This window comes from Oncorhynchus keta, chromosome 20, assembly GCF_023373465.1.
Source record: "Oncorhynchus keta strain PuntledgeMale-10-30-2019 chromosome 20, Oket_V2, whole genome shotgun sequence".
NCBI lineage: Eukaryota > Metazoa > Chordata > Actinopteri > Salmoniformes > Salmonidae > Oncorhynchus > Oncorhynchus keta.
In genome coordinates, this window is record NC_068440.1 from 3,786,740 (window position 1) to 3,813,700 (window position 26,961).

Sequence of the window (26,961 nt, forward strand, 5' to 3'; positions counted from 1 at the left end):
TGCTACTCCCAGTATGCATCACCTTCAAAGCCCTGCAAGGGGGGGTGTCCTCCACTGAGCTCCTGGCGGCAAACATCATTGACAAAGAGACCTATGACGACTTGAAGGAAAAAACAACCACTCAGACTGTGATGCTCGTGGAGACTGTGAAAGAGTACCTGGGAGGTAAAGAGAGCATCTCTGGTGTAGCTATGCTCTCATCCAATCAGAGAATGAGCATCTATCATGCCATGAAGCAGGGCATTCTAATGCATGGAACAGCACTGGTTCTTCCAGGCACAGGCCACTGGATTCATGATTGACCCTGTTCAAAACAAGAAATTCAGTGTGGACGAGGCTATCAAAAACAAACCTGTGGGCCCTGACTACCATGCCAAGTTGCTCTTGGCTGAGCGAGCAGTCACAGGATACAAAGACCCCTACACAAGTGAAACAATATCCCTGTTTCAGTCACTGTCAAAGGCCCTAATCGTGAAAGAGCGAAGAATTCGCTTACTGGCAGCTCAAATCGCCACAGGATGACTAATTGATCCCATCAACAATCAGATTTACATTACATTTACATTACATTTAAGTCATTTAGAAGACGCTCTTATCCAGAGCGACTTACAAATGGGTGCATTCACCTTATGACATCCAGTGGAACAGCCACTTTACAATAGTGCATCTAAATCTTTTACTTTATCCTATCCTAGGTATTCCTTAAAGAGGTGGGGTTTCAGGTGTCTCCGGAAGGTGGTGATTGACTCCGCTGTCCTGGCGTCGTGAGGGAGTTTGTTCCACCATTGGGGGGCCAGAGCAGCGAACAGTTTTGACTGGGCTGAGCGGGAACTGTACTTCCTCAGTGGTAGGGAGGCGAGCAGGCCAGAGGTGGATGAACGCAATGCCCTTGTTTGGGTGTAGGGCCTGATCAGAGCCTGGAGGTACTGAGGTGCCGTTCCCCTCACAGCTCCGTAGGCAAGCACCATGGTCTTGTAGCGGATGCAAGCTTCAACTGGAAGCCAGTGGAGAGAGCGGAGGAGCGGGGTGACGTGATTTCCTGTAGTTGTGGCCTACAAGCAAGGTTGATTTGATAAGGACATGAATGCAATACTTGAAGACTCAGGAGACGTCTCCAAAGGATTCTTTGATCCAAACACAAAGGAAACTCTGACGTACCTTGAACTGATTGGACGATGCGTCATCGACCCAGCCACTGGACTCTGCTTCCTCTTCAAGAACAGTCAGGTGGGCGGAATCATAAGTTTAGTTTGATAGTCGATGAAATTAACTTCAAAGAAGTGAGGGTGAGGGAGACTTTAGGGAAATACATGGGAAAGACTGTATCCCTTTGAGAATGGCTGATGTCAGAATAGTTCGACGAATACATCAGAGGAAAGACATACATCGGCAATACACGCAGGGACGCCTTACAATGAAGACGATCATCATAATTCTGGAGGTTATAGAGCAATCAGTGAAAACAACCAATGTCGTTTTTGAAGGTATCCGGGAGACTGTCCTGGTGGAGGCAGATATCATTAGCGAGGATGTCCTGCAGGAGGACAGTGGGAAGAAGACAGTGAAGGAGGTCACAGAGGATAAACCTGTTAAAATATACTTACAAGGGTAAGATAGCGTTGCAGGTGTTTTGCTTCCTGATTCTCAGATCATAACAATCGAGCAGGCCAGATGAAAGGGAAAACTGATGCCAGGAACTGCACTGTTTCTACTGGAATAGAACGTTTTCAGTGGATGAGGCAGTGAAGGTAAACATAGTGGGGCCTGACCGTCATGGAACGCGGTGTTCAGCAGAGGAAGCAGTGACTGGTTACAAAGATCCATAACTGGCGAAACCATCTCTCTGTTTCAAGACATACAAGACCATGGAATATGTCTGCTGGAGGCACAGATTGCCACTGGAGGAATCATTGACCCTGTTAACAGCCATCGTATTCTTGTCCATGTAGCCTTCAAGAGGGGCTATTTCGATGAGGAAATGGATCTGATCCCAGCACAGGGATTTGTCATCTTCTCCTAAAAAGCAACAAGAGTCAACCTACAAGATCACATAAAGGAGACATTCCAAGCTACAAATGTCACTTATGCATGGCAGGTTCAGCTGCAACCATGCAACACTGGGATCTCATCAACTCTGAATATCTGTGTGAGGACAAAATGCAGGAGTTATTAAAACTGTACAAGTCAAGGATGAGAAGTCGAGGAAATCATTGTAATTATCCTGGAAATCATTGAAAGCAAGGAGATAAAATGACAAGTTGGTCAGAAAAGACATACAAACGTCTGATTGAAGGGAAACTGACCAACAAGGATATAATGACGAAAAACACTGTTAGAACCTATCAGAGAGGAAACAGCTGTGTGGCCGGTGTGATACTCCAACCAAAAACTGAGCATCTACGAGGCCAAGAAAAAGGGCAGCCTGACTCCTGGTATTTACCTCTCTCTTCTGGAAGAACAAGCTGCCACAGACTTTATCATTGACCCTCTTCAGAACCAGAAACTGACTGTGGACTAAGCTCTGAAATAGAAGGTAATTGGCCCAGAACTGTACAAAAAGCTCTTATCAGCAGAGAAGGCAGTAAGTAACTGGCTACAAAGACCCCTAGTTGGTTGGCATCATCGACCCATTGAAGTGTCTTCATTTTCCCCTTGAAGTTGCATACAGAGAGGGATACTTTGATGCAGAGCTTAATCAAAACCTGACAGTCATCATCTTAGTGATGACACCAAGGGATTCTTTGACCCAAGGACACCAGCAAACCTGACCTACATGGGAATGATGGAGCAGTGTATAAAGGATCTGTTTCTTCTGCCACTGATGGACAAAACTAAAACACAGGAGGAACCGGAGAAAATGTACTCAGACGCTGAGATAAAACAGTTTGAAAAGACAACGGTTAGCATTTTGGTGGGGTGTTATTCAGGAATGATAGTCTCTCTTTGGGATTTGATTCACTCTGGATACTGATGATCAGAGACTCCAGTTCCTTGATAAATACAGAACAAAGACAACCATACAAGTAATCATCACTTTGGTAAATTTCACTATTACAAAACTGGAGAAGAATCAAACTCTGAAAACAACAGGTCTAAGAAAGCCGGTCTCTGCAAAACAACTCTTGGAATCAAGCATAATTGAAGCCAGTACCTTCAAGAGTTTGGAGGAAGGAAAAGTAACTACTGAACAAGTGGACCAACTGGAATCTGTGAAGCAATACATAAGGGGTACAGGAAGTGTTGCTGGCATCTGGATTCTTCCATCCAAAAAAGTAATGAGCTTTTATGAGGCAAAGACACAAGATTTGCTAACACCTGGTATTGTACTGGTACTACTTGAGGCTCAGGCTGCAACAGGGTTTTTTATCGATCCAATCAAGAACAAATAACTGTTGACGAGGCCGCAAGAGAACGGCTAATTGGACTAGAAATACATGACAAACTACTTTCAGCTGAACAAACAGTCACTGGATATGTAGATCCATTCACATACACCACAATATCTTTATTTGAAGCTATAAAAAAATAAATATATATATATCTGATCGAGGAAGGCCACGGGATGCATCTGCTAGAAGCACAAATTGTAAAAGGGGGAATTATTGAGCCAGTCAACAGCCACAGGATACCTGTTCATGTTGCCAAGAAAAAAGGCTACCTTTAAGAAAAAAATGGAATAATGTCCAATCCAAACGATGGCAGGAAATGATTATTTGACCCCAATACCAAGGAACACACAAACATACCTTCAGAGTGAAAAGGATTCTCAGACAGGACTGTTACTTCTCCCACTAGATGGAGAAGGTGGAGGTGAGTTTCACAGATTAACAGAGAAGGCAAAGACAAAACTGTAGTCATCAATGCAGGTCAATTAGAAGGCAAACAAGTGTGTTACTCTCTGAAAATATTTCAAAACTAAAGAGATCAGCAATAGAAGATCATTGACAATGGGTGAGATAGTCACCCTAATACCAGAGAGGATACTTTGATTAGGAAATTAACCAGATCCTCGATGACCCTGACACCTACCTGCTGCTTGTGGAGAGGTGTGTGAGAGACCCAGATACTGGTCTTAGCTTACTGTCCCTGAAAAAAACGATCTTCTTATAATTTGTGCAGAAAACCTAGTTGTAATTAAAACTGTGGATATAATTCAAAACTATTTTCATATCATTTTGAATCTACTACATTATATTTTACTAAATATAATTCATTTCGGTGTTAGGACCAAATTAATCTGAAATTAATATTATAAAAAAAGTTGAACTGAATTTCATAATTGTAAAATAATGTATCTGGGATACTGTGTACATGCAATAAATACTGACACTAATGTTAGCAAAAAGGTTAAAAACTGTTATGCTTATTGATATCAATATACCACACACACAAGATTGTTTTGCTTAGCTCTGTACCCTTAAACGGGAATAATGACGGAGTAAAAATAAGTGGGGTGTGCATAAAATATACAATTGGGCCAGATTCCAGCCCATTTTGTCCTTGCCTGTCAGACTGATGTCTTTTCACTTGAAATGAAACAAAGCCATTAGCAAAGACAAGTCATCCACTTAAGCAGCAAGATACAGTATATACTGGTATACTCATTTGAACAGACTATCCCTCCCTCTTGTGGATAACTTGGCACTACTAGAAATAGGAGAAACCCCTGTAATACAGTCACAATTATATACACTGGGTTTTTGTTACAGATTAGTCCAAGTTTATATTCAGCCCTAAAGTTGACAAATAAGTACACAACGTTCATTTTATTAATAATAACAGGGAATTTGAGACATATTTAGCAAGGTAATTGAAACCACATTTTATTCAACATATTTACACATCAGCTGAGAGCATTCCAGTCATGTTGAGAGAGTCAAGAATAAAACCAACATACAGATAAAAAATATGACAAAAATGACAAATTGTGGATTGAGTGGTCATGGTAAAAACATTTTTAAAAATGATTCAATAGTATCCATGTGTAACGGATGTGAAACGGCTAGCTTAGCTAGCGGTGCGCGCTAAATAGCGTTTCAATCAGTGACGTCACTTGCTCTGAGACCTTGAAGTAGTAGTTCCCCTTGCTCTGCAAGGGCCGCGGCTTTTGTGGAGCGATGGGTAACGATGCTTCGTGGGTGACTGTTGGTGATGTGTGCAGAGGGTCCCTGGTTCGAGCCCGGGTATGGGCGAGGGGATGGTCTAAAGTTATACTGTTACACATGTTTTAAAGCTAAGCTATTGGGGGGGGGGGATTCATATTCACTTTTATGATTGGTTTGAAGACCATGTCCTTTTGCAGGCATTCTTAGAACAAATAACTGGACCAATAGATTACTCTAATTTGTCCAGCAGCTGGTGGATTTCTTCTTGGCCACGATACAGTTTCTTCAGACCTCTTGGAAGGTAACGGCAGGAAGACAAGTTTAAGTAATTGAGTGCTGTAGACTGGCCTATAACTAACCTGCAAAACAAAGAAAATAAATGTGATCTCCAGTTCAAGCCAATCTAGGTCAATCATATACTGCAGTGATGTAGTGGTAAAAAAAAAGTGGGTAAACACTGATCATGGTTCACGGTGAGTAAAGTAACACTCCCTATACTTAGTTTCAATATATTTGTCCACAAAAGGTGGGTGAACACTCACGCAAAATAAAAAAAGGTGCACAGCGTTGACGTGCGCTTAACCTCCAGTACACCACTGATATGCTGCCCCTACTTGTGACCTGTTTTAACTAGGTAGAGAAATTCAAATACTTTATATCACAAATTCATGCATCTGTTCTGATAACAATTCTAAAAAAAGGTATTCTGCAAACAATAGATAAAGCGTAATGTATTGACTATTGCATTTCATGGTGAATTTTATGTTGAAAAGAAGACCAATGTGTTGCCTACCGGAGGGCAGGTGTTGTGACCTTGGTCCCGCTAAGATTGAGCGAACGTAGGGGGTTTTCGCCAGTTCTCTGAGCTAGATGGCCCATGGCAATCTCCATGTCTTCTTCAGAGAAGAGCTGGTTGGCAAGGTCTAGCTCCTGCAAGGTACCACTCCATTTCTGGGTCAGCAGGTGAATTCCCTTCTTGGACAACGATACTGTGACATTGCTGCTGAAGTACAGTCCCCAGTACAGACACTCAAGCTCTAAGAAAAAACACAGCAGAGAATATCGTAGCATAAATCATAATCAATGTTATCATGAACCTATGTAATCATTGATATTTGAAGCATATGAGTTTACAAAATTGACATGAACCAATGTAATTATTGATACAGTGGGGAGAACAGGTATTTGATACACTGCCAATTTTCCAACATACAAAGCATGTAGAGGAGGTCTGTTATTTTTTAATCATAGGTACACTTCAACTGTGAGAGATGGAATCTAAAACAAAAATCCAGAAAATCACGTATGATGTTTAAGTATTTGATACATCAGAAAAGGAGAACTTCATATTTGGTTCAGAAACCTTTTGTTTGCAATTACAGAGATCATACATTTCCTGTAGTTCTTGACCAGGTTTGCACATACTGCAGCAGGGACTTTGGCCCACTCCTCCATACAGACCTTCTCCAGATCCTTCAGGTTTCAGGGCTGTCGCTGGACAATACAGACTTTCAGCTCCCTCCAAAGATTTTCTATTGGGTTCAGGTCTGGAGACTGGCTAGGCCACTCCAGGACCTTGAGATGCTTCTTACAGAGCCACTCCTTAGTTGCCCTGGCTGTGTGTTTCGGGTCATTGTCATGCTGGAAGACCTAGCCACGACCCATCTTCAATGCTCTTACTGAGGGAAGGAGGTTGTTGGCCAAGATCTCGCAATACATGGCCCCATCCATCCTCCCCTCAATACGGTGCAGTCGTCCTGTTCCCTTTGCATAAAAGCATCCCCAAAGAATGATGTTTCCACCTCCATGCTTCACGGTTGGGATGGTGTTCTTGGGGTTGTACTCATCCTTCTTCCTCCAAACACGGCAAGTGGAGTTTAGACCAAAAAGCTATATTTTTGTCTTATCAGACCACATGACCTTCTCCCATTCCTCCTCTGGATCATCCAGATTGTCATTGGCAAACTTCAGACGAGCCTGGACATGCGCTGGCTTGAGCAGGGGGACCTAGCGTGCGCTGCAGGATTTTAATCCATGACGGCGTAGTGTGTTACTAATGGTTTTCTTTGAGACTGTGGTCCCAGCTCTCTTCAGGTCATTGACCAGGTCCTGCCGTGTAGTTCTGGGCTGATCCCTCACCTTCCTCATGATCATTGATGCCCCACGAGGTGAGATCTTGCATGGAGCCCCAGACAGAGGGTGATTGAACTTCTTCCATTTTCTAATAATTGTGCCAACAGTTGTTGCCTTCTCACCAAGCTGCTTGCCTGTTGTCCATCCCAGCCTTGTGCAGGTCTACAATTGTATCCATGATGTCCTTACACAGCTCTCTGGTCTTGGCCATTGTGGAGAGGTTGAAGTCTGTTGATTGAGTGTATGGACAGGTGTCTTTTATACAGGTAACGAGTTCAAACAGGTGCAGTAAATACAGGTAATGTGTGGAGAACAGGAGGGCTTCTTAAAGAAAAAGTAACAGGTCTGTGAGAGCCAGAATTCTTACTGGTTGGTAGGTGATCAAATACTTATGTCATGCAATAAAATGCAAATTAATTACTTCAAAATCATACAATGTGATTTTCTGGATTTAGATTCCGTCTCTCACAGTTCAAGTGTATCTATGATAAAAATGACAGACCTCTACATGCTTTGTAAGTAGGAAAACCTGCAAAATCGGCAGTGTATCAAATACTTGTTCTCCCCACTGTAACTAACCAAGATGGCAGCAACAGACTTGGCCAAATTCTGCATTTGATTGATTGCACAAACAAAGGCCATCCACAGCATCAACAATGGATGGGTTTGTCTGGATATACTGTACCTTCACATGGTAGAGAAGAGAGCCCGGCTGCTGTGATCCGGGAACAACCTCTCAGGTCCAGCACACGCAGTTTAGGGGAGTCGTAGACAATCTTAGTCAAGTCTTGGTCAGTCATAAAGGAAACAGCTGTAGTGGCCATACACAGCTCCTCCAGTAAAGGGAAGCCAGATGTGGAACCCGACCCATTACGAGTCATTTTAGGCATCGGAATGACATTCAGCATCCGAAAAGTCTGAGCCACAAGAGAAAACAAATAAAAAAGGTCAGCAATGTGTTTGTCCCTTTACACAAGAAATAAAAAGCCATTCAATAAGATAAACCACCCCCTCTCAGACTTTGCTGATATCTAATTTATTGAGGAAAAGTATATTTACTATGCCTGTGATATGGTTGTCCCATTTTAAGATGAATCCATTAAGTTGCTCTGGATAAGAGCGTCTGCTAAATGACTAAATAAAAAGATGTAATCACAATAAGCAACTGGGTAAAGAATAAATACCTGCAGTTTAGGACAGCCATTTTGCAAAGCTTGGATGCAAATTGGAAGCTGGCAATATCCACTGTCCAGTTTTGTGTTAATTTCCAGCAATTGCAACTCAGGGCAGCATCCTCTCTAGTAAAATGACACACAGTATGGGACATATATTTCAAATATTAATTGAGTAATTGAGGGCAGCAATAATGTAAATCCATTGCTTTCAGAAAGTATTCACACCTCTTGACTTTTTCCACCTTTTGTGTTACAAAGTGGGATTAAAATAGTCTTTTTGTCAACGCTCAAAAATTCTAACATTGGTAAAACATTGACGAGAAATAAAAAAACAAATATCTTAATTACATAACTATTCATCCTCCTGAGTGCAATACATGGTAGAATCACATTTGGCAGTAACTATAGCTGTGAGTCTTTCTGGTTAAGTCTCTAAGAGCTTTGCACAATTGATTGTTGATCATTTAAGGCTTGCCATAGACTTAAGCCGATTTAACTCAAAACTGTAACTAGGCCACTCAGGAAAAGTCATCTTGGTAAGCAACTTGTGTACACCGAGTGTCAAAAATATTAAGAACACCGTCCTAATATTGAGTTAATTTCCCCAAAGTATCCTCTCGGTTACTTCACTTTTCCAATTTTTTCTTGACATTACAGCCTTATTCTAAAATGGATTAAATCACCCCCCACCTCAATCTACACACACAATAACAAGACAAAAACTGGTTGCAACATTTTTGCAAATGTATTAAAAATAAAACTGAAATATCACATTTACTCAGGAATTCAGACCCTTTAAAATCAGTACTTTGTTGAAGCAACTTTGGCAGCGATCACAGCCTTGAGTCTTCTTGGGTATGAAGCTACAAGCTTGGAACACCTGTATTTGGAGAGTTTCACACGTTCTTCTTTACAGAGCCTCTCGAGCTCGGTCAGGTTGGACAGGGAGCGACGCTGCACAGCTATTTTCAGAGATGTTCGATCGGGTTCAAGTCCAAGCTCTGGCTGGGCCCCTCAAGGGAATTCAGAGACTTGTCCCGAAGCCACACCTGCATTGTCTCGGCTGTGTGTTTAGGGTCATTGTCCTGATGCTGCCACCACCACGCTTCACCGTATCGACGGTATTGGTCAGGTGATGAGTGGTGTTAGACTCTTCACATGGGACGATTTCATTGTACAACAAAAGGGAATATTGAATGATCCATCACATCTCCCAAAAACATGTTAGTCTAGAAACTAAAGCTTTGGTTGTCTACCTCTCAGGCTTCCACGTCTTCTCAATGTCCACCTCTTAAAACATCAGAGTCTGAGGCATCATCCTCACTGTCACTTTCCAACCTTGCTGAGGATGGCTTATTGTCATTGTCAGCCTCAAATTTGCCCAGATGGCCACCAATTTTTCAACCCTTGTATTGGTCAGCCTGTTGCGTGCTTTGGTGTGTGCGTTCCCAAACAAGGACCAGTTGCGTTCTGAGGAGGCTGATGTTGGTGGGATTTGGAGGATGATGGAGGCAACAGCAGAAAGAGCCTCAGATCCACGAAGTCCCTTCCACCAGTTGGCTGATGAGATATTGCATCTCCACCCTAAAGCCCTTGCTTGAAGTGTACTTCGCCAGACTGCCAAGAACCTTGCCCTCATCCAGGCCAAGATGGCAAGACACGGTAGTGATGACACCATAGGCCTTGTTGATCTCTGCAACAGACAGGATGCTCTTGCCAGCATACTTGGGGTCCAACATGTACGCTGCAGTGTGTATGGGCTTCAGGCAGAAGTTCACGCTTTTTGGTGTATTTCAGAACTGCAGTTTCCTCTGCTTGGAGCAACAGTGAAGTAGGCAGGGCAGTTTGGATTTCTTCTTACATCTGCAAGCAGAGTCTGAACATCAGACAGGATGGCATTGTCTTCCTGAATCCATGGAATGGCTACTGCTATAGGTTTCAGGAGTTTCAGGCTGCTTAACATGCTCTCCCAAAATACATCATCCAGGAGGATCCTCTTGATGGGGCTGTCTATATCGACAGAATGTGATATGGCCATTTCTTGGAGAGACTCCTTCCCCTCCAAGAGACTGTCAAATGATGACACAGGTGTTGCTGGACAGCTTCAAGGTGGTGCTCTCATTCTTCTCACTTTGCTTGGTGAGGCAGGTTGCTGTTAGAACTTGATGACCCTTCACATACCTAACCATTTCATTGGCTCTAGAGTGTATCCATTGTTTTCAGTGCCATGATGTCCTTGAGGAGCAGATTCAATGCATGAGCAGCACAGTCAATGGGTGTGATGTGAGGGTAGGACTCCTCCACTTTAGACCAAGCAGCCTTCATGTTTGCAGCATTGTCCGTCACCAGTGCAAATACCTTCTGTGGTCCAAGGTCATTGTTGACTGCATTCAGCTCATCGGCAATGTAGAGACGGGTGTGTCTGTTGTCCCTTGTGTCTGTGCTCTTGTAGAATACTGGTTGAGGGGTGGAGATGTATGTAGTAAATTACTCCTTGCCCACGAACATTCAACCACCCATCGGAGATGATTGCAATACAGTCTGCTTTCTCTAGGATTTGCTTGACCTTCACTTGAACTCTGATGAACTCTGCATCCAGCAAATGAGTAGAAAAGGCATGTCTGGTTGGAGGGGTGTATGCTGGGAGAAGAACGTTCAGAAATCTCTTCCGATACACATTGCCTGTGAGCATCAGAGGTGAACCAGTTGCATACACAGCTCGAGCAAGACATTCATCAGCATCTCTGACTACGTTCCTCCATTGAGTCAAAAAAACTTCTGATTCCAGGAGGACCATGAGCTGTTGCTATCGATAAGGTGTCCGAATCATCATTTTCACCTCAAATAGAAGTAGACGGACTTTAGTCAGAGGTTGCTTGTTGTGAGCGCTGACGGAACTTGATGCACTTGGCCAGATGATTCTAGATCTTTGTTGCATTCTTCACATATGATTTGGCACAGTATTTGCAAATGGACAACTTTTCCTTCTACATTAGCTGCAGTGAAATGTCTCCACACATCAGATAGTTGCCATGGCATTTTTCTGTAAAGATAGAAAAAAATAATATATATATATTTTTTTTAAACTAAATTCCATGTACAGTCGTGGCCAAAAGTTTTGAGAATGATAAATATGAATTTTACAAAGTCTACTGCCTCAGTTTGTATGATGGCAATTTGCATATACTCACTCCAGAATGTTATGAAGAGTGATCAGATTAATTGCAGTCCCTCTTTGCCACAAAAATGAACAGACTCCTCAAAAAACAATCCCACTGCATTTCAGCCCTGCTTACAAAAGGACCAGCTGAGATTATGTCAGTGATTCTCTTATTAACACAGGTGTGAGTGTTGATGAGGACGAGGCTGGAGATCACTCTGTCATGCTGATTGAGTTTGAATAACAGACTGGAAGCTTCAAAAGGAGGGTGGTGCTTGGAATCATTGTTCTTCCTCTGTCAACCATGGTTACCTGCAAGGAAACACACGCCGTCATCATTGCTTTGCACAAAAAGAACTTCACAGGTACGGATATTGCTGCCAGTAAGATTGCACCTAAATCCACCATTTATCGGATCATCAAGAACGTCAAGGAGAGCGGTTTAATTGTTGTGAAGAAGGCTTCAGGGCGCCCAAGAAAGTCCAGCAAGCGCCAGGACCGTCTCCTAAAGTTGATTCAGCTGCGGGATCGGGGCACCGCCAGTACAGAGCTTGCTCAGGAATGGCAGCAGGCAGGTGTGAGTGCATCTGCACGCACAGTGAGGCAAATACTTTTTGAGAATGGCCTGGTGTCAAGAAGGGCAGCAAAGAAGCCACTTCTCTCCAGGAAAAACATCAGGGACATATTGATATTCTGCAAAAAGTACAGGGATTGGACTGCTGAGGACTGGGGTAAAGTCATTTTCTCTGATGAATCCCCTTTCCGATCGTTTGGGGCATCCGGAAAAAAAGCTTGTCCGGAGAAGGTGAGCGCTACCATCAGTCCTGTGTCATGCATCTCAGCCTAGGGAGCGGGCTCACTCACAATTTTGCCTAAGAACACAGCCATGAATAAAGAATGGTACCAACACATCCTCCGAGAGCAACTTCTCCCATCCATCCAGGAACAGTTTAGTGAAGAACAATGCCTTTTCCAGCATGATGGAGCACCTTGCCAAAAGGCAAAAGTGTTAACTAAGCGGCTCGGGGAACAAAACATCGATAATTTGGGTCCATGGCCAGGAAACTCCTCAGACCTTAATCCCATTGAGAACTTGTGGTCAATCCTCAAGAGGCAGGTGGACAAACAAAAACCCACAAATTCTGACAAACTCCAAGCATTGTGATTATGCAAGAATGGACTGCCATCTGTCAGGATGTGGCCCAGAAGTTAATTGACAGCATGCCAGGGCGGATTGCAGAGGTCTTGAAAAAGGGTCAACACTGCAAATATTGACTCTTTGCATCAACTTCATGTAATTGTCAATAAATGCCTGTAATTATACTTCAATATTCAATAGTAACATCTGACAAAAATATCTGAAGACACCGAGGCAGCAGACTTTGTGAAAATGAATGTGTCATTCTCAAAACTTTTGGCCACGACTGTACAGATAACTCCTTTGAAAGATAAATGTTTTAAAATGAAACATGTATGGAAACAGGTGAATTAACACTCAGTTAGCAGGCTCAAGCAAGCTAAAACCACATGTTAGCAAAAACTAAGTAGCAGAAATTGTTAACAAGTTAGAAATGATTTAAACACACTTTGCTGTAGGCTACTATTTACTAGTTAACAAAAGCGCATGCATGTCATAAAATATATCCACCCACCCAGTATTGTAATCAAAACCTACCAGAAAGCATGTAGTCCTTGGCTCAGACAGTGTAGTAGTGTGGGTTCAATAGCAGCTCAATAATCTCATTAGTGTGCAAGATCTTGAGAATCAGCTGTACATGTGATGGAAGACGGCACTGAGCATGCAGATGGTTGCGATTCCATTGAATAGGGGATAGTTTAACCAAAATATGCCACATGACCTAAAATTTCCTTATAACAGTGAACCTTTGTGGGATACACATACAGTGAGGGAAAAAGTACTTGATCCCCTGCTGATTTTGTACATTTGCCCACTGACAAAGAAATGATCAGTCTATCATTTTAATGGTAGGTTTATTTGAACAGTGAGAGACAGAATAACAACAAAAATCCAGAAAAATTCATGTCAAAAATGTTATAAATTGATTTGCATTTTAATGAGGAAAATAAGTATTTGACCCCTCTGCAAAACATGACATAGTACTTGGTGGCAAAACCCTTGTTGGCAATCAGAGGTCAGACGTTTCTTGTAGTTGGCCACCAGGTTTGCACACATCTCAGGAGGGATTTTGTCCCACTCCTCTTTGCAGATCTTCTCCAAGTCATTAAGGTTGAGGCTGATGTTTGGCAACTCGAACCTTCAGCTCCCTCCACAGATTTTCTATGGGATTAAGGTCTGGAGACTGGCTAGGCCACTCCAGGACCTTAATGTGCTTCTTCTTGAGCCACTCCTTTGTTGCCTTGGCCGTGTGTTTTGAGTCATTGTCATGCTGGAATACCCATCCACGACCCATTTTCAATGCCCTACCTGAGGGAAGGAGGTTCTCACCCAAGATTTGATTGACGGTACATGGCCCCGTCCATCGTCCCTTTGATGCAGTGAAGTTGTCCTGTCCCCTTAGCAGAAAAACACCCCCAAGGCATAATGTTTCCATCTCCGTGTTTGATGGTGGGGATGGTATTCTTGGGGTCATAGGCAGCATTCCTCCTCCTCCAAACACTGCGAGTTGAGTTGATGCCAAAGAGCTCCATTTTGGTCTCATCTGACCATAACACTTTCACCCAGTTGTCCTCAATCATTCAGATGTTCATTGGCAAACTTCAGACGGGCATGTATATGTGCTTTCTTGAGCAGGGGTACCTTGCAGGCGCTGCAGGATTTCAGTCCTTCACGGCGTAGTGTGTTACCAATTGTTTTCTTGGTGACTATGGTCTCAGCTGCCTTGATCATTGACAAGATCCTCCCGTGTAGTTCTGGGCTGATTCCTCACCGTTCTCATGATCATTGCAAATACACAAGGTGAGATCTTGGATGGAGCCCCAGGCTGAGGGAGATTGACAGTTATTTTGTGTTTCTTCCATTTGCGAATAATCGCACCAACTGTTGTCACCTTCTCATCAAGCTGCTTGGCGATGGTCTTGTAGCCCATTCCAGCCTTGTGTAGGTCTACAATCTTGTCCCTGACATCCTTGGAGAGCTCTTTGGTCTTGGCCATGGTGGAGAGTTTGGAATCTGATTGATTTCTGGCTCCCATGTGTCTTTTTATACAGGTAACAAACTAAGATTAGGAGCACACTCTTAAAGGGTGTGCTCCTAATCTCAGTTTTTTACCTGTATAAAAAGACACATGGGAGCCAGAAATCTCTCTGATTGAGAGGGGGGTCAAATACTTATTTCCCTCAAAATGCAAATCAATTTATAACATTTTTGACATGCGTTTTTCTGGATTTTGTTGTTGTTATTTTCTCTCACCATTCAAATAAACCTACCATTAAAATTATAGACTGATCATTTCTTTGCCAGTGGGCAAACGTAGAAAATCAGCAGGGGATCAAATACTTTTCCCCTCACTGTAAACTAACATTTTTTAAATTAATTTAAGCAAAATTACCAGGCTTAAATTAAAGGAAAATGACCGGAAAGTTTCCGACCCTTTGCAACCCTAGTAATGAACAACTTTACCATGCTCAAAGTGATATTCAATGTCTGCCTTAAAAAACCATTAACACTTGTAGCCAATGCATTTACCACATGTGCCAAACTGAATGCTCGTTTTCTGCTTTAAACTCAGGTTGTAATTTTAAACACACTTTTTGCAAAACTGTAAACCTAACTCACTGCTTTACACTCAGTTTGCAATTTAATAACACACTTATAGCAAAACTGTAAACATTGATCTCTACAGTGCTACAATGTTAGTTTCCACCGGGCTGCTGTGGTCCACAGGTCACCCACTTTTCATCGCACTCAATCTCCCCCTATACTCTCCATTCTTGAATCCTATTGAATAATTATTCTCTGCATGGCGTTGGAAGGTGTATGATCACCAGCCCCACCAACACATACCCCATCTACAGGCAATGGAGGAGGCATGGATCAGGGGTCATGCCAGGCCTGGATACAGCACTCCAGGCCATACTTTCCACGCTTCCTAGCTCAAGACAACATGGCCTGTGGATGAAGTCTTATGGCCAGACCCACGAGATGTACACTTTTTTCTGTTATTTTTTTCTAGTAGAAATGTTTGTTTTCTCCTACTGTGCTTTTGTTGTTTGAGGAGTGTTAGAACATTGAGAGAACTAAAAACCTTTCCCCCCTTATTTGTATTGATAAGACACTATGTTCAGAATACACATCCATACTTTACACATTTGGATACCTGTGTGCATGTGTGTTTACTACATATATGACAAAACTTCATTGCAAACGGCTATGCCCTGCACACAGAAAAAGCCACAAGTGTTAATCATTTATACTATCAGTGCGTGGTTGGTGCTTTGTGTGCTTATTCAAATGATGGTTTGTGTGTACTGTACTGATGCAAAAACAATTTAGAGTTTTGCAAGAAATGTTTGCTTTTGCAAGAGATGTATAATGTATAATGTTTTGCTGGTTTGGTGTAAGGTTTGGTGGTTAGTGTGTAGAGTTTTGCAAAATCAGCCTATAGTTTCAAAGATAAGCAATCATAAAAAACAGTAATTTGTCAATTTCTAAAAACATAATTCCACTTTGACATTATGGAGTATAGTGTGTAGGCCAGTGACACAACATCTACATGTAATCCATTTTAAATGCAGGCTTTAACACAACAAAATGTGGAAAAAGTCAAGGGGGATCAATTCTTCCTGAAGTCTCTGTATTATACGCAAGTCGTCAAATACTGTAAGAAATAAAATGGCACCTACGGAGATAGCAGTGAGAAGTCGGTCATTCCTGGGCCCATGGGTGAACAGAATCTGTCTAAGTTGACTCCCATAGGATTCCAAGAAGGTGACAAGCCCTTCAACCTGTATCTATAGCAACAAGAGAGAGTATAAGATTTTAGGCATTTAATATATACACAAAGAAGTTCTACCTACTTTAATGACGGTACGTCTAATGAAAAGTGATACAATCAATAAATAGGCAGAAGTGTAGATCATAAGCTCACTCCACTGTCATGTACAGTACTTTCAGAAAGTATACACACCCCTTGACTTATTCCACATTGTGTTAGACTGAATTCAAAATGTATTAAATACATTTTTTCCCCCCTCATAATTACATAGTGAAAACATGTTTAGGAAGGTCTGCAAATGTATTGAGAATGAAATACAGAAATCTAATTTACATAAATATTCACACCACTGAGTCAATAATGTTAGAATCACATTTGGCACTGACTGCAAGTGTGTGCCTTTCTGGAAAAGTCTAAGAGCTTTGCACATCTGGATTGTACAATATTTGCACATTATTTTAAAAATTCTTCAAGCTCTGTCAAGAGTTTTGTTGATCATTGTTAGACAGCTACTTTTAAGTTTTGCCATTGATTTTAAAGCAGATTTAAGTCAAAACTATAACTAGGTCACTCAGGAACATTCAATGTCATCTAGATAAGCAACTCCATTGTACAGTGCATTCGGAAAGTATTCAGACCCCTTGACTTCTTTCACATTTTGTTACGTTACAGCCTTAGTCTAAAAAGTATTATTATTATTTTTTTAATCCTCAATCTACACACAATACAAAATAATTACAACTATTTAATACATTTTAGAATGAGGCTGTAACGTAACAAATGTGGAAAAAGTCAAGGGGTCTGAATACTTTCCCAATGCACTGTATATTTGGCTTTGTGTTTTAGATTATTGTCCTGCTGAAAGGTCAATTTGTCTCCCGGTGTCTGTTGGAAAACAGACTGAACCAGGTACACTACCGTTCAAAAGTACAGACACTTAGAAATGTCCTTTGAAAAGGTTTAAGATAAAACAATATTATGACCCCATCACTGAAAGCTAGGACTCTCAGGAAAATGCATGTGTGAGGTTTCCCACTACAATGCCCACAAGTCACGCAGGGCTCATTAGAAAGGACAATACCAGGAACTAAATCAGAATGGGGGGACATGATGTCCATCAATGATGGACTTTTCCACACAGAAGATCATACAAAATTGCCTGATGATCTTCTGAACTTCCCAATACCATTCCGATTCTGATTTAAGTCACCTCGAACCACACTTCCTTCTGATGTAAATACTTGAAAAAGTACTGTCAGACTGATTTGTAATAGACCGTCATATCCCACTTGAAGAAAAAAAACATATCTGAAGGAAGTATTTTTTTTACATGGTGGTGTTCAAAATAGTTAAAAAAAAAAAAAATCTAAATGGGACAACAAAAAAAGTTTGGGAACCCCTGCTGTAAAACAACACAATGTGGAAAATTCAAGGTGTGTGAATACTTTCAGACGGCACAGTATCTGGACTCCTATGGTGCAGTATTTGGACCTTTGTGTGCTATAGTGCGAGTGAACCATCATTATGTCTACTGACATGCTTTTTGGCCTACCTCAGAGTACTGGACGTTAATGCTATCCAGGGACCGGCAGCTGCCACTGAGGCTCTGAAAGGCCTTCTCAGTCACACCTGTACAGTATGACAGCTTGAGTGAGCGGAGATGAAGGCAGGACTGGGACAAAACCTGTTAGGTAAACAGTGGGATGTTAATAAATAAAGAAAACCTGAAACACAATCAGACTTAAACAGGAAACTTCATACAGACTTTCATGGTATGAAGTTATTATCAAACACTTAACAGTGATAGCTTTCCTTTCCATGTCAAACTATTTCTTACAATTAGTCTACATTAGTAGAGTACATGGATCCAATAAAAATGTAGAACAGGTATGAAGCAACAAACAGCCTCATTGAGGCATTAAATGGCAAAACAGTAACATCACAGTTGTATTGTGTAGATCAGAACTTACCTCCACAACATGGTCAACATTATTTTTCCAGTGATTAAGAGAAAAGTCTCTTAATTGAGAGAATCTTCAAAACAAAATAAGAGAAATGTACCATTATTACTTATTTATAGGCATAGTTAAGTCAGTTAATGTTATTTTTTCAATTACTAAAATTGTTGTTAGGGCTTAGAATACATTTGCTCTATGGGCGGCAACGTAGCCTGGTTAGAGCGTTGGACTAGTAACCGGAAGGTTGCGAGTTCAAACCCCCGAGCTGACACGGTACAAATCTGTCGTTCTGCCCCTGAACAGGCAGTTAAACGCACTGTTCCCAGGCCGTCATTGAAAATAAGAATTTGTTCTTAACTGACTTGCCTGGTTAAATAAAGGTAAAATAAATCAAATAAAATGGGTCAGTCGGTTTCATGGACAAATTATGCCCTGGGTGCTTTTTAGTCCATGACTTGGCTTAAATCAGTGTCCGTGAAACCCCAGAACTAGCCTATACGATCCACATTTTACTTAGCAGGCATACATAGTTTCAGACAGTGTGGGAGACTATTCTGTTATATTCTATTCTGTTTGAAATTTTACCAAATAGTACTGACCTGTTCTGTGCAAGCCAGCTTACAGTGTCCCTGATCTTCAGTACAGTTTTAGGTAAGTGGGTTTTACCAGGTTCCAACCAGCAGTAACCCACAGACACACTGCGCCACAGAGCAGGACTGGCTGCAGCTGCATTCCATAGGTGGCACACCTTAGCCACCCTAAAACAGTGTGCAGAATGTTTACATATCAGTTAGCTCAGATAGTTTCCATGTTCATTGCAGCTTGTATTGAGCTTGATTGTTTATTTAATCTAAGTTTTATGTCTAGAATCTCCCATTTAAGAGAGATGATGAAATGCAACATGAGAAAGGCAGGTTACATGAAACATTGCATTACCTGCACAGGAATGGTACTGCACCATCTTGGTGAACTACCATCTTGAAAATATTAACTAACACTTCCACTGGTAGGTTCTGACCCCAGCTGTCAAAGCCCTCTTCTTGGTGGTGTTGCAGTGTGGGCTCCAGTTCACCTTTCTTGATCAGTGGCTTCTTTGTGGCTTTACCCTTTGGAAGAACCGTATTCTGCTTCTTTGCTGGAGTGACTTTGGCTTTTCCTTTAAGGATTTTCTTTTTCTTTCTTCCTTTCGTGTTCGGCCGCCATATGTTATCATACTGATTTGTATTCGATATGATCAGAAGCATATCCTCTCCTTGTTCAACAGTGTAGCCAAGCCTTGGGGGGCGGCTGACTTTGGCCTTCTTTTTCTTCTTGGGCTTAGCATCTCTGAGCACATCAGACTTCCTCTTTCGTGTTGATGCTGCTGATGAGCTTGAGGGAGCATCGTCAGCGTCTGCAATTCCCACAGATAGTCCTGCAGGTGTACCATCTTCCATCTCGTCCTCAATCTTCACCTTGTCTACACAAACACTTGACGTTTCCTAACTTCACCTATCTTCAAACAAATCTGTAAGTGTAAACAAACAACAGATACGTAACAGCAATATTTAAAATAAATATCACATTAAAAGTATTATTGTTTATTTGGTTAGCTAAAAACAATGCCAATAATTACAGGGTTAGATAGAACCGACAGCAGAAACGACTAGCTAGCTACAGTAGCTACCGGTAACTGGCTAACGTTAGCTAGCTGAACATAACCGCACATCTAGTAAGCTACACATTTATATAACCAATATTTAGTGGACATACCTGCATGTATCTTCCTTTAAATGAGCCACATCATACATGTTTACTTAAATGAATCAACAAAAGAGGCACGTCGTGGAGTAGCTAGCTTGGCTACTTGTAAACAATAAAGGAGAAGCTATAAATACAGTACGCGCCTGCCTGGTGCCCACATTTATTACGTTCGTCGCGCAGCGAGAGTCGAGTGGAGGGTACTGCCGCGTTCACAACAACTGAGAACTCCCGAAAAAACGAGCTCCGACTGAAAATGATTTTGAATGGCCATACCAAACTCCAGCTTCGAAACTCGGGCCTCTTTCTCGAGCTCAGAGTTTCCGACCTGAAGATCACCGAGGTAATGATTTGAACTCGTATTTGTCCGAGTTCCCAGTTGTCATGAAAGCACCAGACAGACAGAACAATGAGCCAGATATTTCACTGGATGTATTAATGTGAAGTATCTGATTGGCGTTTCCACTCACTACCAAATATGGCGACGAGGAGGAAGCCCAGTTGACCGCAGTGGGAGAAGATAGCGCGAGATGGATTTTGGCCCAAATTCTGCACATTTTCTCATCGATGAAACATTTGATCTCCATACAGTTTTCAGTTTACAAAAATATAATTTGTAACAGAGTAGACTATTTTGTAGACGTTGTTTAGGAGCCCAAAATGAGTTACTGCACACACGCACTTCTGAGTAGATGTTCCCTAACTGAAATATTCAAATAAATGCTAAAATACCCCAGTTGGATCTCACTAGCTCGTGGTTGGCTCTGCTCACCTCCTTTGCTTGTTCTGCCAACTATAATTAATTTGCTCCCATTGGAAACGATAGGCTTTTACAAATCTTTGCTAACAGATTCGGGCCAGTCAGTATGCAACATGTAAAGTGTTGGTCACATGTTTCATGAGCTGAAATAAAATAACCCAGAAATGTTCAATATTCACAAAAATATTATTTATCACAAATGTTGTGCACAAATGTTTACATCCCTGTTAGTGAACATTTCTCCTTTTCCAAGATACTCCATCCACCTGACAGGTGTGGCATATCAAGAAGCTGATGAAACAGCATGATCATTACACAAGCACACCTTGTTCTGGGGACAAAATACCACTATAAAAATGTGCAATTTTGTCACACAACAAAATGCCAGATGTCTGCAATTGGCATGCTGACTGCAGGAATGTTCACCAGAACAGTTGCCAGATAATTGAATGTTCATTCCTCTACCATACGCCGTCTCCAACATCGTTTTAGAGAATTTGGCAGTACGTCCAACCGGTCTCACAACCGCACAACCATCACACAATGGCGTTGTGTGGGTGAGCGGTTTGCTGATGTCAATGTTGTGAACCCATGGTGGGGTTGGGTTATGGTATGTGTAAGCATAAGCCACAGACAACGAACACAAATGCATTTTATCAATGGCAATTTGAATGCACACAGATACCGTGGCGAGATCCTGAGGGCCATTGTCATGCCATTCATCCGCCGCCATCACCTCCTGTTTCAGTATGATAATGCACAGCCCCATGTCGCAAGGATCTGCACACAATTCCTGGAAGCTGAAAATGTCCCAGCCTGCATACTCAAACATGTTTGGGTTACTCTGGGTCAACATGTACGACAGTGTGTTCCAGTTCCCACCAATATCTATCAACGTCGCACAGCCATCGAAGAGGAGTGGGACAACATTCCACCGGCCACAATCAACAGTCTGATCAACTCTATGTGAAGGAAATGTGTTGAGCTGCATGAGGCAAATTGTGGTCACACCAGATGCTGACTGATTTTCTGATCCACGCCCCTACCTTTTTTAACAGATCTGTATTCCCAGTCATGTGAAATCCATAGATTAGGGCCTAATTCATTTTTCAGTAAAATCTTTGAAATTGTTGCATGTTGCATTTATTTTTGTTCAATATAGTTTTAGCCTGGCAGACATGCGACCACCTGACTCCACAGCAAGCTGTGACTCACTGGTCTGGTAACGCCAGAAGTAACATAGTAAATGTAAATCTGGGATAATCATACTAGGATGATATGTTATATTTGGTATAGTTACATTATACAGAAGGTCATTTAAGGCAAATCTAAATGAGGGTGGTTGGTCGGGGTGATTGTATAACGCAAACGTCTAGCAACCCAAAGGTTGCGTGTTCAAATCTTGTCATGGACAACTTTAACATTTTAGTTCATATTAGCAACTTGAACTACTTAATACTTTTAGCTACTTTGCAACTATTATCTGTTATCATGTTATATAAACCCTGACCTTAACCCTTCTAACTAACCCTTCCCCTAACCTTAACCCTTTAACCTACTCCTAACATTAACCGTAACCTTAACCCCTAGCCTAGCTAAAGGTCAGCCAGCTAGCTAGCGTTAACCAAATTGGAATTCTTAAAATATCATAGGTTTTGGAAATTTGTAACATATTGTACATTTTGCAAATTTGGAAACATATCATACAAATTGTAAATCGTAACATATCATATGAAATCAATTCCACAAATGAACCTCTACGGCATCGCCAGCGGGACGGTTTTGCAAACGTGAGCTAATGTGATTAGCATGACGTTGTAAGTAACAACAAAAAAATCACAGGACATAGACATGTCTTATATGGACAGAAAGCTTCAATTCGTGTTAATCTAACAGCAATATCCAATTTACAGTAGCTATTACAGTATGTATTACAATGAAAATATACCATGCTATTGTTTGACGAGAGTGCAAATTGACGAGTCAATGGGGGGGGGGGCCTGCATATGACAACCAATCCAAAAGTCCAATCCAAAAGTGCTGACGTTGCTTCCAGGGGCAGTTTAGAACTTGGTAGTGGGTGTTGCAACAGAGGACAGATTATTTTTTACGCGCTACCACAACAGAGGAGGAGAGATCTGTGGGTCTGAAGATGGGGGTGTTTTTAATGGCCCCACACCCCTTGTAAATCTCAGGCCACAGACAAACTCCTTTGTCCTGTCACTATGGAGAACCAGCCTCAGAACATTAAACATGAAATAAAGGGACTTTGGAACAATGGTTTCCGTCAGCCGCAATGGTGGTCATGACGATAGGTGGACTATGAAAATGTATGTAATTTATTTATGTTATTAAAAGGTTAATAGATGACGTTATTACAAAAACATTGTAATGTGAAGGGTTTTCCTAATATATGTTTGATGTTTACACATTGTACGTTGTGTGGAAAATATCCAAATCAAAGAGAATGTTTTGGGGAAGATGAAATGTTAAAGTTAGTTGTCTAAAATGGGATTTGAGAAAATCTAGCCTTGCCTCATTAACTTGGTACGTCCAGAGAATTGCCCTCAAGGCGGTTACGCCCACTTCTGACCCAAGGGTATAAAACCTGCAGTAGGGTCTGAAAAGTCAAACAACCCAGAACGCAACGCAAGTTTGAGGACAAAGAAATCCTTTTCTACCCAAGCTATGGATGAGTAGCTGTGTCTAAGCGGGTGAATTCAAGTCGAACCACCTAGCCTCCATCTCCCATCAAATCGTGGTATCTAAAGGGTTTCATTCCTATGCTGTGAGCTCTGAGCTACAGAGCTGTCTGTCCTCAGAAGACTCCTTCCAGAGAAAGGGGTGAGGGAACAGACTCCTAGGCCAAAAGGGACACTGACACCGGGAGGACGAGCAGGGAGGTGCGCAGGAGAAGTGCGTCATCGAACAGAGAATCCACAATAATTACATCATTATATTCTCTGACCCATAGGGTAGGCAGTTTGAGGCATAGCTGACAAATTCACCCAAATGTATGTTTCTTGTGTACCTCTTTTGAAATTCCCATTGTGGGTAACACGCGACATAGTGTGTTGGCCCGTTATACTAAGTTCTAATCAATAGCCTATAATGTGTTTTGTCCATGTGTATCTTTTATCATCATTTTAGCTTTTTAGTAAATAAATATTAAATTAAGATTGGTGTAGTACGAATTCATTAGTGGGACCCGGGTCCGTGCAGATGCAAGGGCAATACGACGTTCAGGGGCGGCAGGGTAGCCTAGTGGTTAGAGCGTTGGACTAGTAACTGAAAGGTTGCAAGTTCAAACCCCTGAGCTGACAAGGTACAAATCTGTCGTTCTGCCCCTGAACAGGCAGTTATAACCCACTGTTCCTAGGCAGTCATTGAAAATAAGAATTTGTTCTTAACTGATTTGCCTAGTTAAATAAAGGTAAAATAAAAATTGCAAAAATTTGAAAAAAAGATTGAGACTGATAGAGGCAACTGGTTAATTAGCGGCTGTTGTAAAATCGATATTCTGATATTCTTTGAGTTAATTTGGGAAATAGAAACTCAATAAAAAAAAAGTTCCCATGGTGCACCAGGTTAATTAGTTAATAATTGCTTGATTCAGTTAATCACATAATTAAAAACTTGTTGCTCATCGAATGATTACAGTCGTCATTAGCCAATACAACGTCACAACAGTATGACCTCTTATACACTATATTAGGCCCAGCCTTTGGAACTTTGGTTTTCCTAGATATGGCTACTATATTGTGATCACTGCATCCAATGGATTTGGATACTGCTTTAAAGCAGATTTCTTCAGCATTAGTAAAGATGTGATCAATACATTTTGACGATTTCATTCCTGTGCTGTTTGTAAATACCCTGGTAGGTTGACTGATAACCTGAACCAGGTTGAACTGGTTAGTTTGAAGCTTTTTTTAATGTAACCTTTATTTAACTAGGCAAGTCAGTTAAGAACAAATTCTTATTTACAATGAAGGCCTACGCCGGGCAAAACCCTAACCCAGACGACGCTGGGCCAATTGCACACCACCCTATGGAACTCCCAATCACGGCAGGTTGTGATACAGCCTGGAACCCGAACCAGGGTCTATAGTGACGCCTCTAGCACTGAGATGCAGTGCCTTAGACCGCTGCACCACACGGTGGGCCGCTTGATGAAAGCCAGTAAATATTTAGGTCACCCATTGCAGCTTCCCACAAGAATGGGCAGATGAACCTGTAGCCATATTACTTCAACAGCATTTAACATGAGATACTATCCTAAGCTTTACAGGAATGTGGCTCTGAATATAGACAACAACACCGCCCCCATTGGCATTGATGTATTTTCTGTAGATGTTATAACCATGTATTGCTACCATGGATTTTAGAGATAGTCAGAATATGAATGTCATTTGTTACTAGCAAGCTATCGATTTCATGAACCTTGTTTCTTAGGCTACATACGTTAACGTAGGCTATTTTTTAGCACAATTAAAATACACAGTCCACGAATTTACCGTTATTGTAAAACATGATGACTTGTGTTTAGTAAAATGTACTGATTAAAGGTCTAGGAGGTGGCTATTGCCTTACCGATGTATTAAAAGCCAATCTAATGACTTGTTAGGATATATTGCAAGTAGCCTAGTGTCTAAATGTTCCCCAGAATCCCCCGTCCCCAATTAGCCTACTATAGTAGGTATGAACATACAATATACCACCAAAATATTAGGCCTAACTGGCAGTAGTAATCTACATGATCTGTGTCAGTGTGCATGAGTGTGTCACCCAGAATAGGTTTTGCTCTATAAGCCAATATGTACTCCATATACAGTGATTCGCATTGTGGCCATTTATTTGACCGTGGAACATTTTTACAACCCACATTTAATACAAATGTCACTTAAATATGAAAAAATATATCATGAATATATTTGTAATATATCAGGAATAAAAACAGGTTATTGACACGTTTCTACTATTACGTGGAGGACTTTTATTAAGAACATGTATGAAATATGGTGCTTATTTTGTGTTTCTGAGGAGACAGTGCTTCAGTGTGTGCTGATTGTACGGAGATTGTGATAGCCAGTTAAATAGTGTCCCATGGGAAGGTAAGAACAAGATGTATGTCAGGAGAAGTGCAGTATTATCATAAGGAGATGAATACGAAGGAATAATGGAGGGGGGAAAAAGAGCGGCAGAGGCAGTCTAAGAGGGTGAGCTTGAGTCGGATAAAAATGGCGGTAAAAGGGGACATGGTTTGTTAAAGAAGAATGGTAGAAAGTGTAAGCAGAGTGAGCTGAAGACTGGAGGAGAAATGGAAGTGAATGCGGGCGAAGTATTGGAGGTGGAAGGTATGGTGAAGTTGCACCGAGGGTAAGGATAAAGATGAGTCTAACAGTAGGAGTGAAGTTTTTGCGAAAATGTGGACCCTTGCCTTTCGGCTGATCCATTTGTGGTTTCAGGTTGGGTGAAAACAGAATCGGGTACTGTGGAATCTGTGAGGGTAACCAGAAGTGGTCTTGTGATAACTGTTTGTGTTTCAGCTGGTCAGAGGGAGAAGGCGCTCCGCGTTAAACTAATGGGGGCAAGAAATGCAAATGGTTTTGCTCTCTAGAAAAGGGCGCCGTTGAAAGGAGTGAATAGCAGTAAATGTAAAAGTTGACCAACATAAAGGGGAAGACTGTCAGTGTTTGTGACGCTCGTCGTTTGGTGCGATGCAGACAGGGTGGTGTGAGTGGTGAAACAGAAGAGTAATTGTCTGTTCTTTTGAGTTTGATGTTGATCTTTGCTTGACAATGATGTTAGGATATATACAGTTGAAGTCAGAAGTTTACATACACCTTCATTTAAACTCAGTTTTTCACAATTCCTGACATTTAATCCAAGTAAAAATTCCCTGTCTTGGGTCAGTTAGGATCACCACTTTATTTTAAGAATGTGAAATGTCAGAATAATAGTAGAGAGACTGATTTATTTAAGCTTTTATTTCTTTCATCACATTCCCAGTG

At 41.5% G+C, this 26,961-nt stretch overlaps 1 protein-coding gene and 1 pseudogene across 4 annotated transcripts in view; one reads left to right on the plus strand and one right to left on the minus strand.

Annotated features, from left to right (window-relative positions):
* Positions 1–1,080: 1,080 nt before the first annotated feature.
* On the plus strand, positions 1,081–4,064 carry LOC118398928 (plectin-like; annotated as a pseudogene).
* Positions 4,065–4,792: 728 nt separating this feature from the next.
* fbxl6 (F-box and leucine-rich repeat protein 6) overlaps positions 4,793–26,961 on the minus strand; it is a 34,143-nt gene continuing 11,974 nt past the window's right edge. For 2 of the 4 annotated variants that reach the window (XM_035795023.2, XM_035795022.2), the window contains exons 2-10: positions 19,384–19,954; positions 19,047–19,205; positions 18,460–18,523; positions 18,042–18,173; positions 16,398–16,505; positions 8,423–8,536; positions 7,924–8,155; positions 5,899–6,142; positions 4,793–5,464 (exon numbers count right to left, since the gene is read on the minus strand). In XM_035795023.2, the coding sequence (XP_035650916.1) occupies positions 5,335–5,464; positions 5,899–6,142; positions 7,924–8,155; positions 8,423–8,536; positions 16,398–16,505; positions 18,042–18,173; positions 18,460–18,523; positions 19,047–19,205; positions 19,384–19,883 (1,683 nt within the window). In that variant the 5' untranslated portion in view covers positions 19,884–19,954 and the 3' untranslated portion in view covers positions 4,793–5,334. Of the gene's footprint in view, positions 5,465–5,898; positions 6,143–7,923; positions 8,156–8,422; positions 8,537–16,397; positions 16,506–18,041; positions 18,174–18,459; positions 18,524–19,046; positions 19,206–19,383; positions 19,955–20,199; positions 20,664–26,961 lie in introns of those variants that run through there. The other 2 variants (XM_035795021.2, XM_052471904.1) reach the window with 2 other exon arrangements.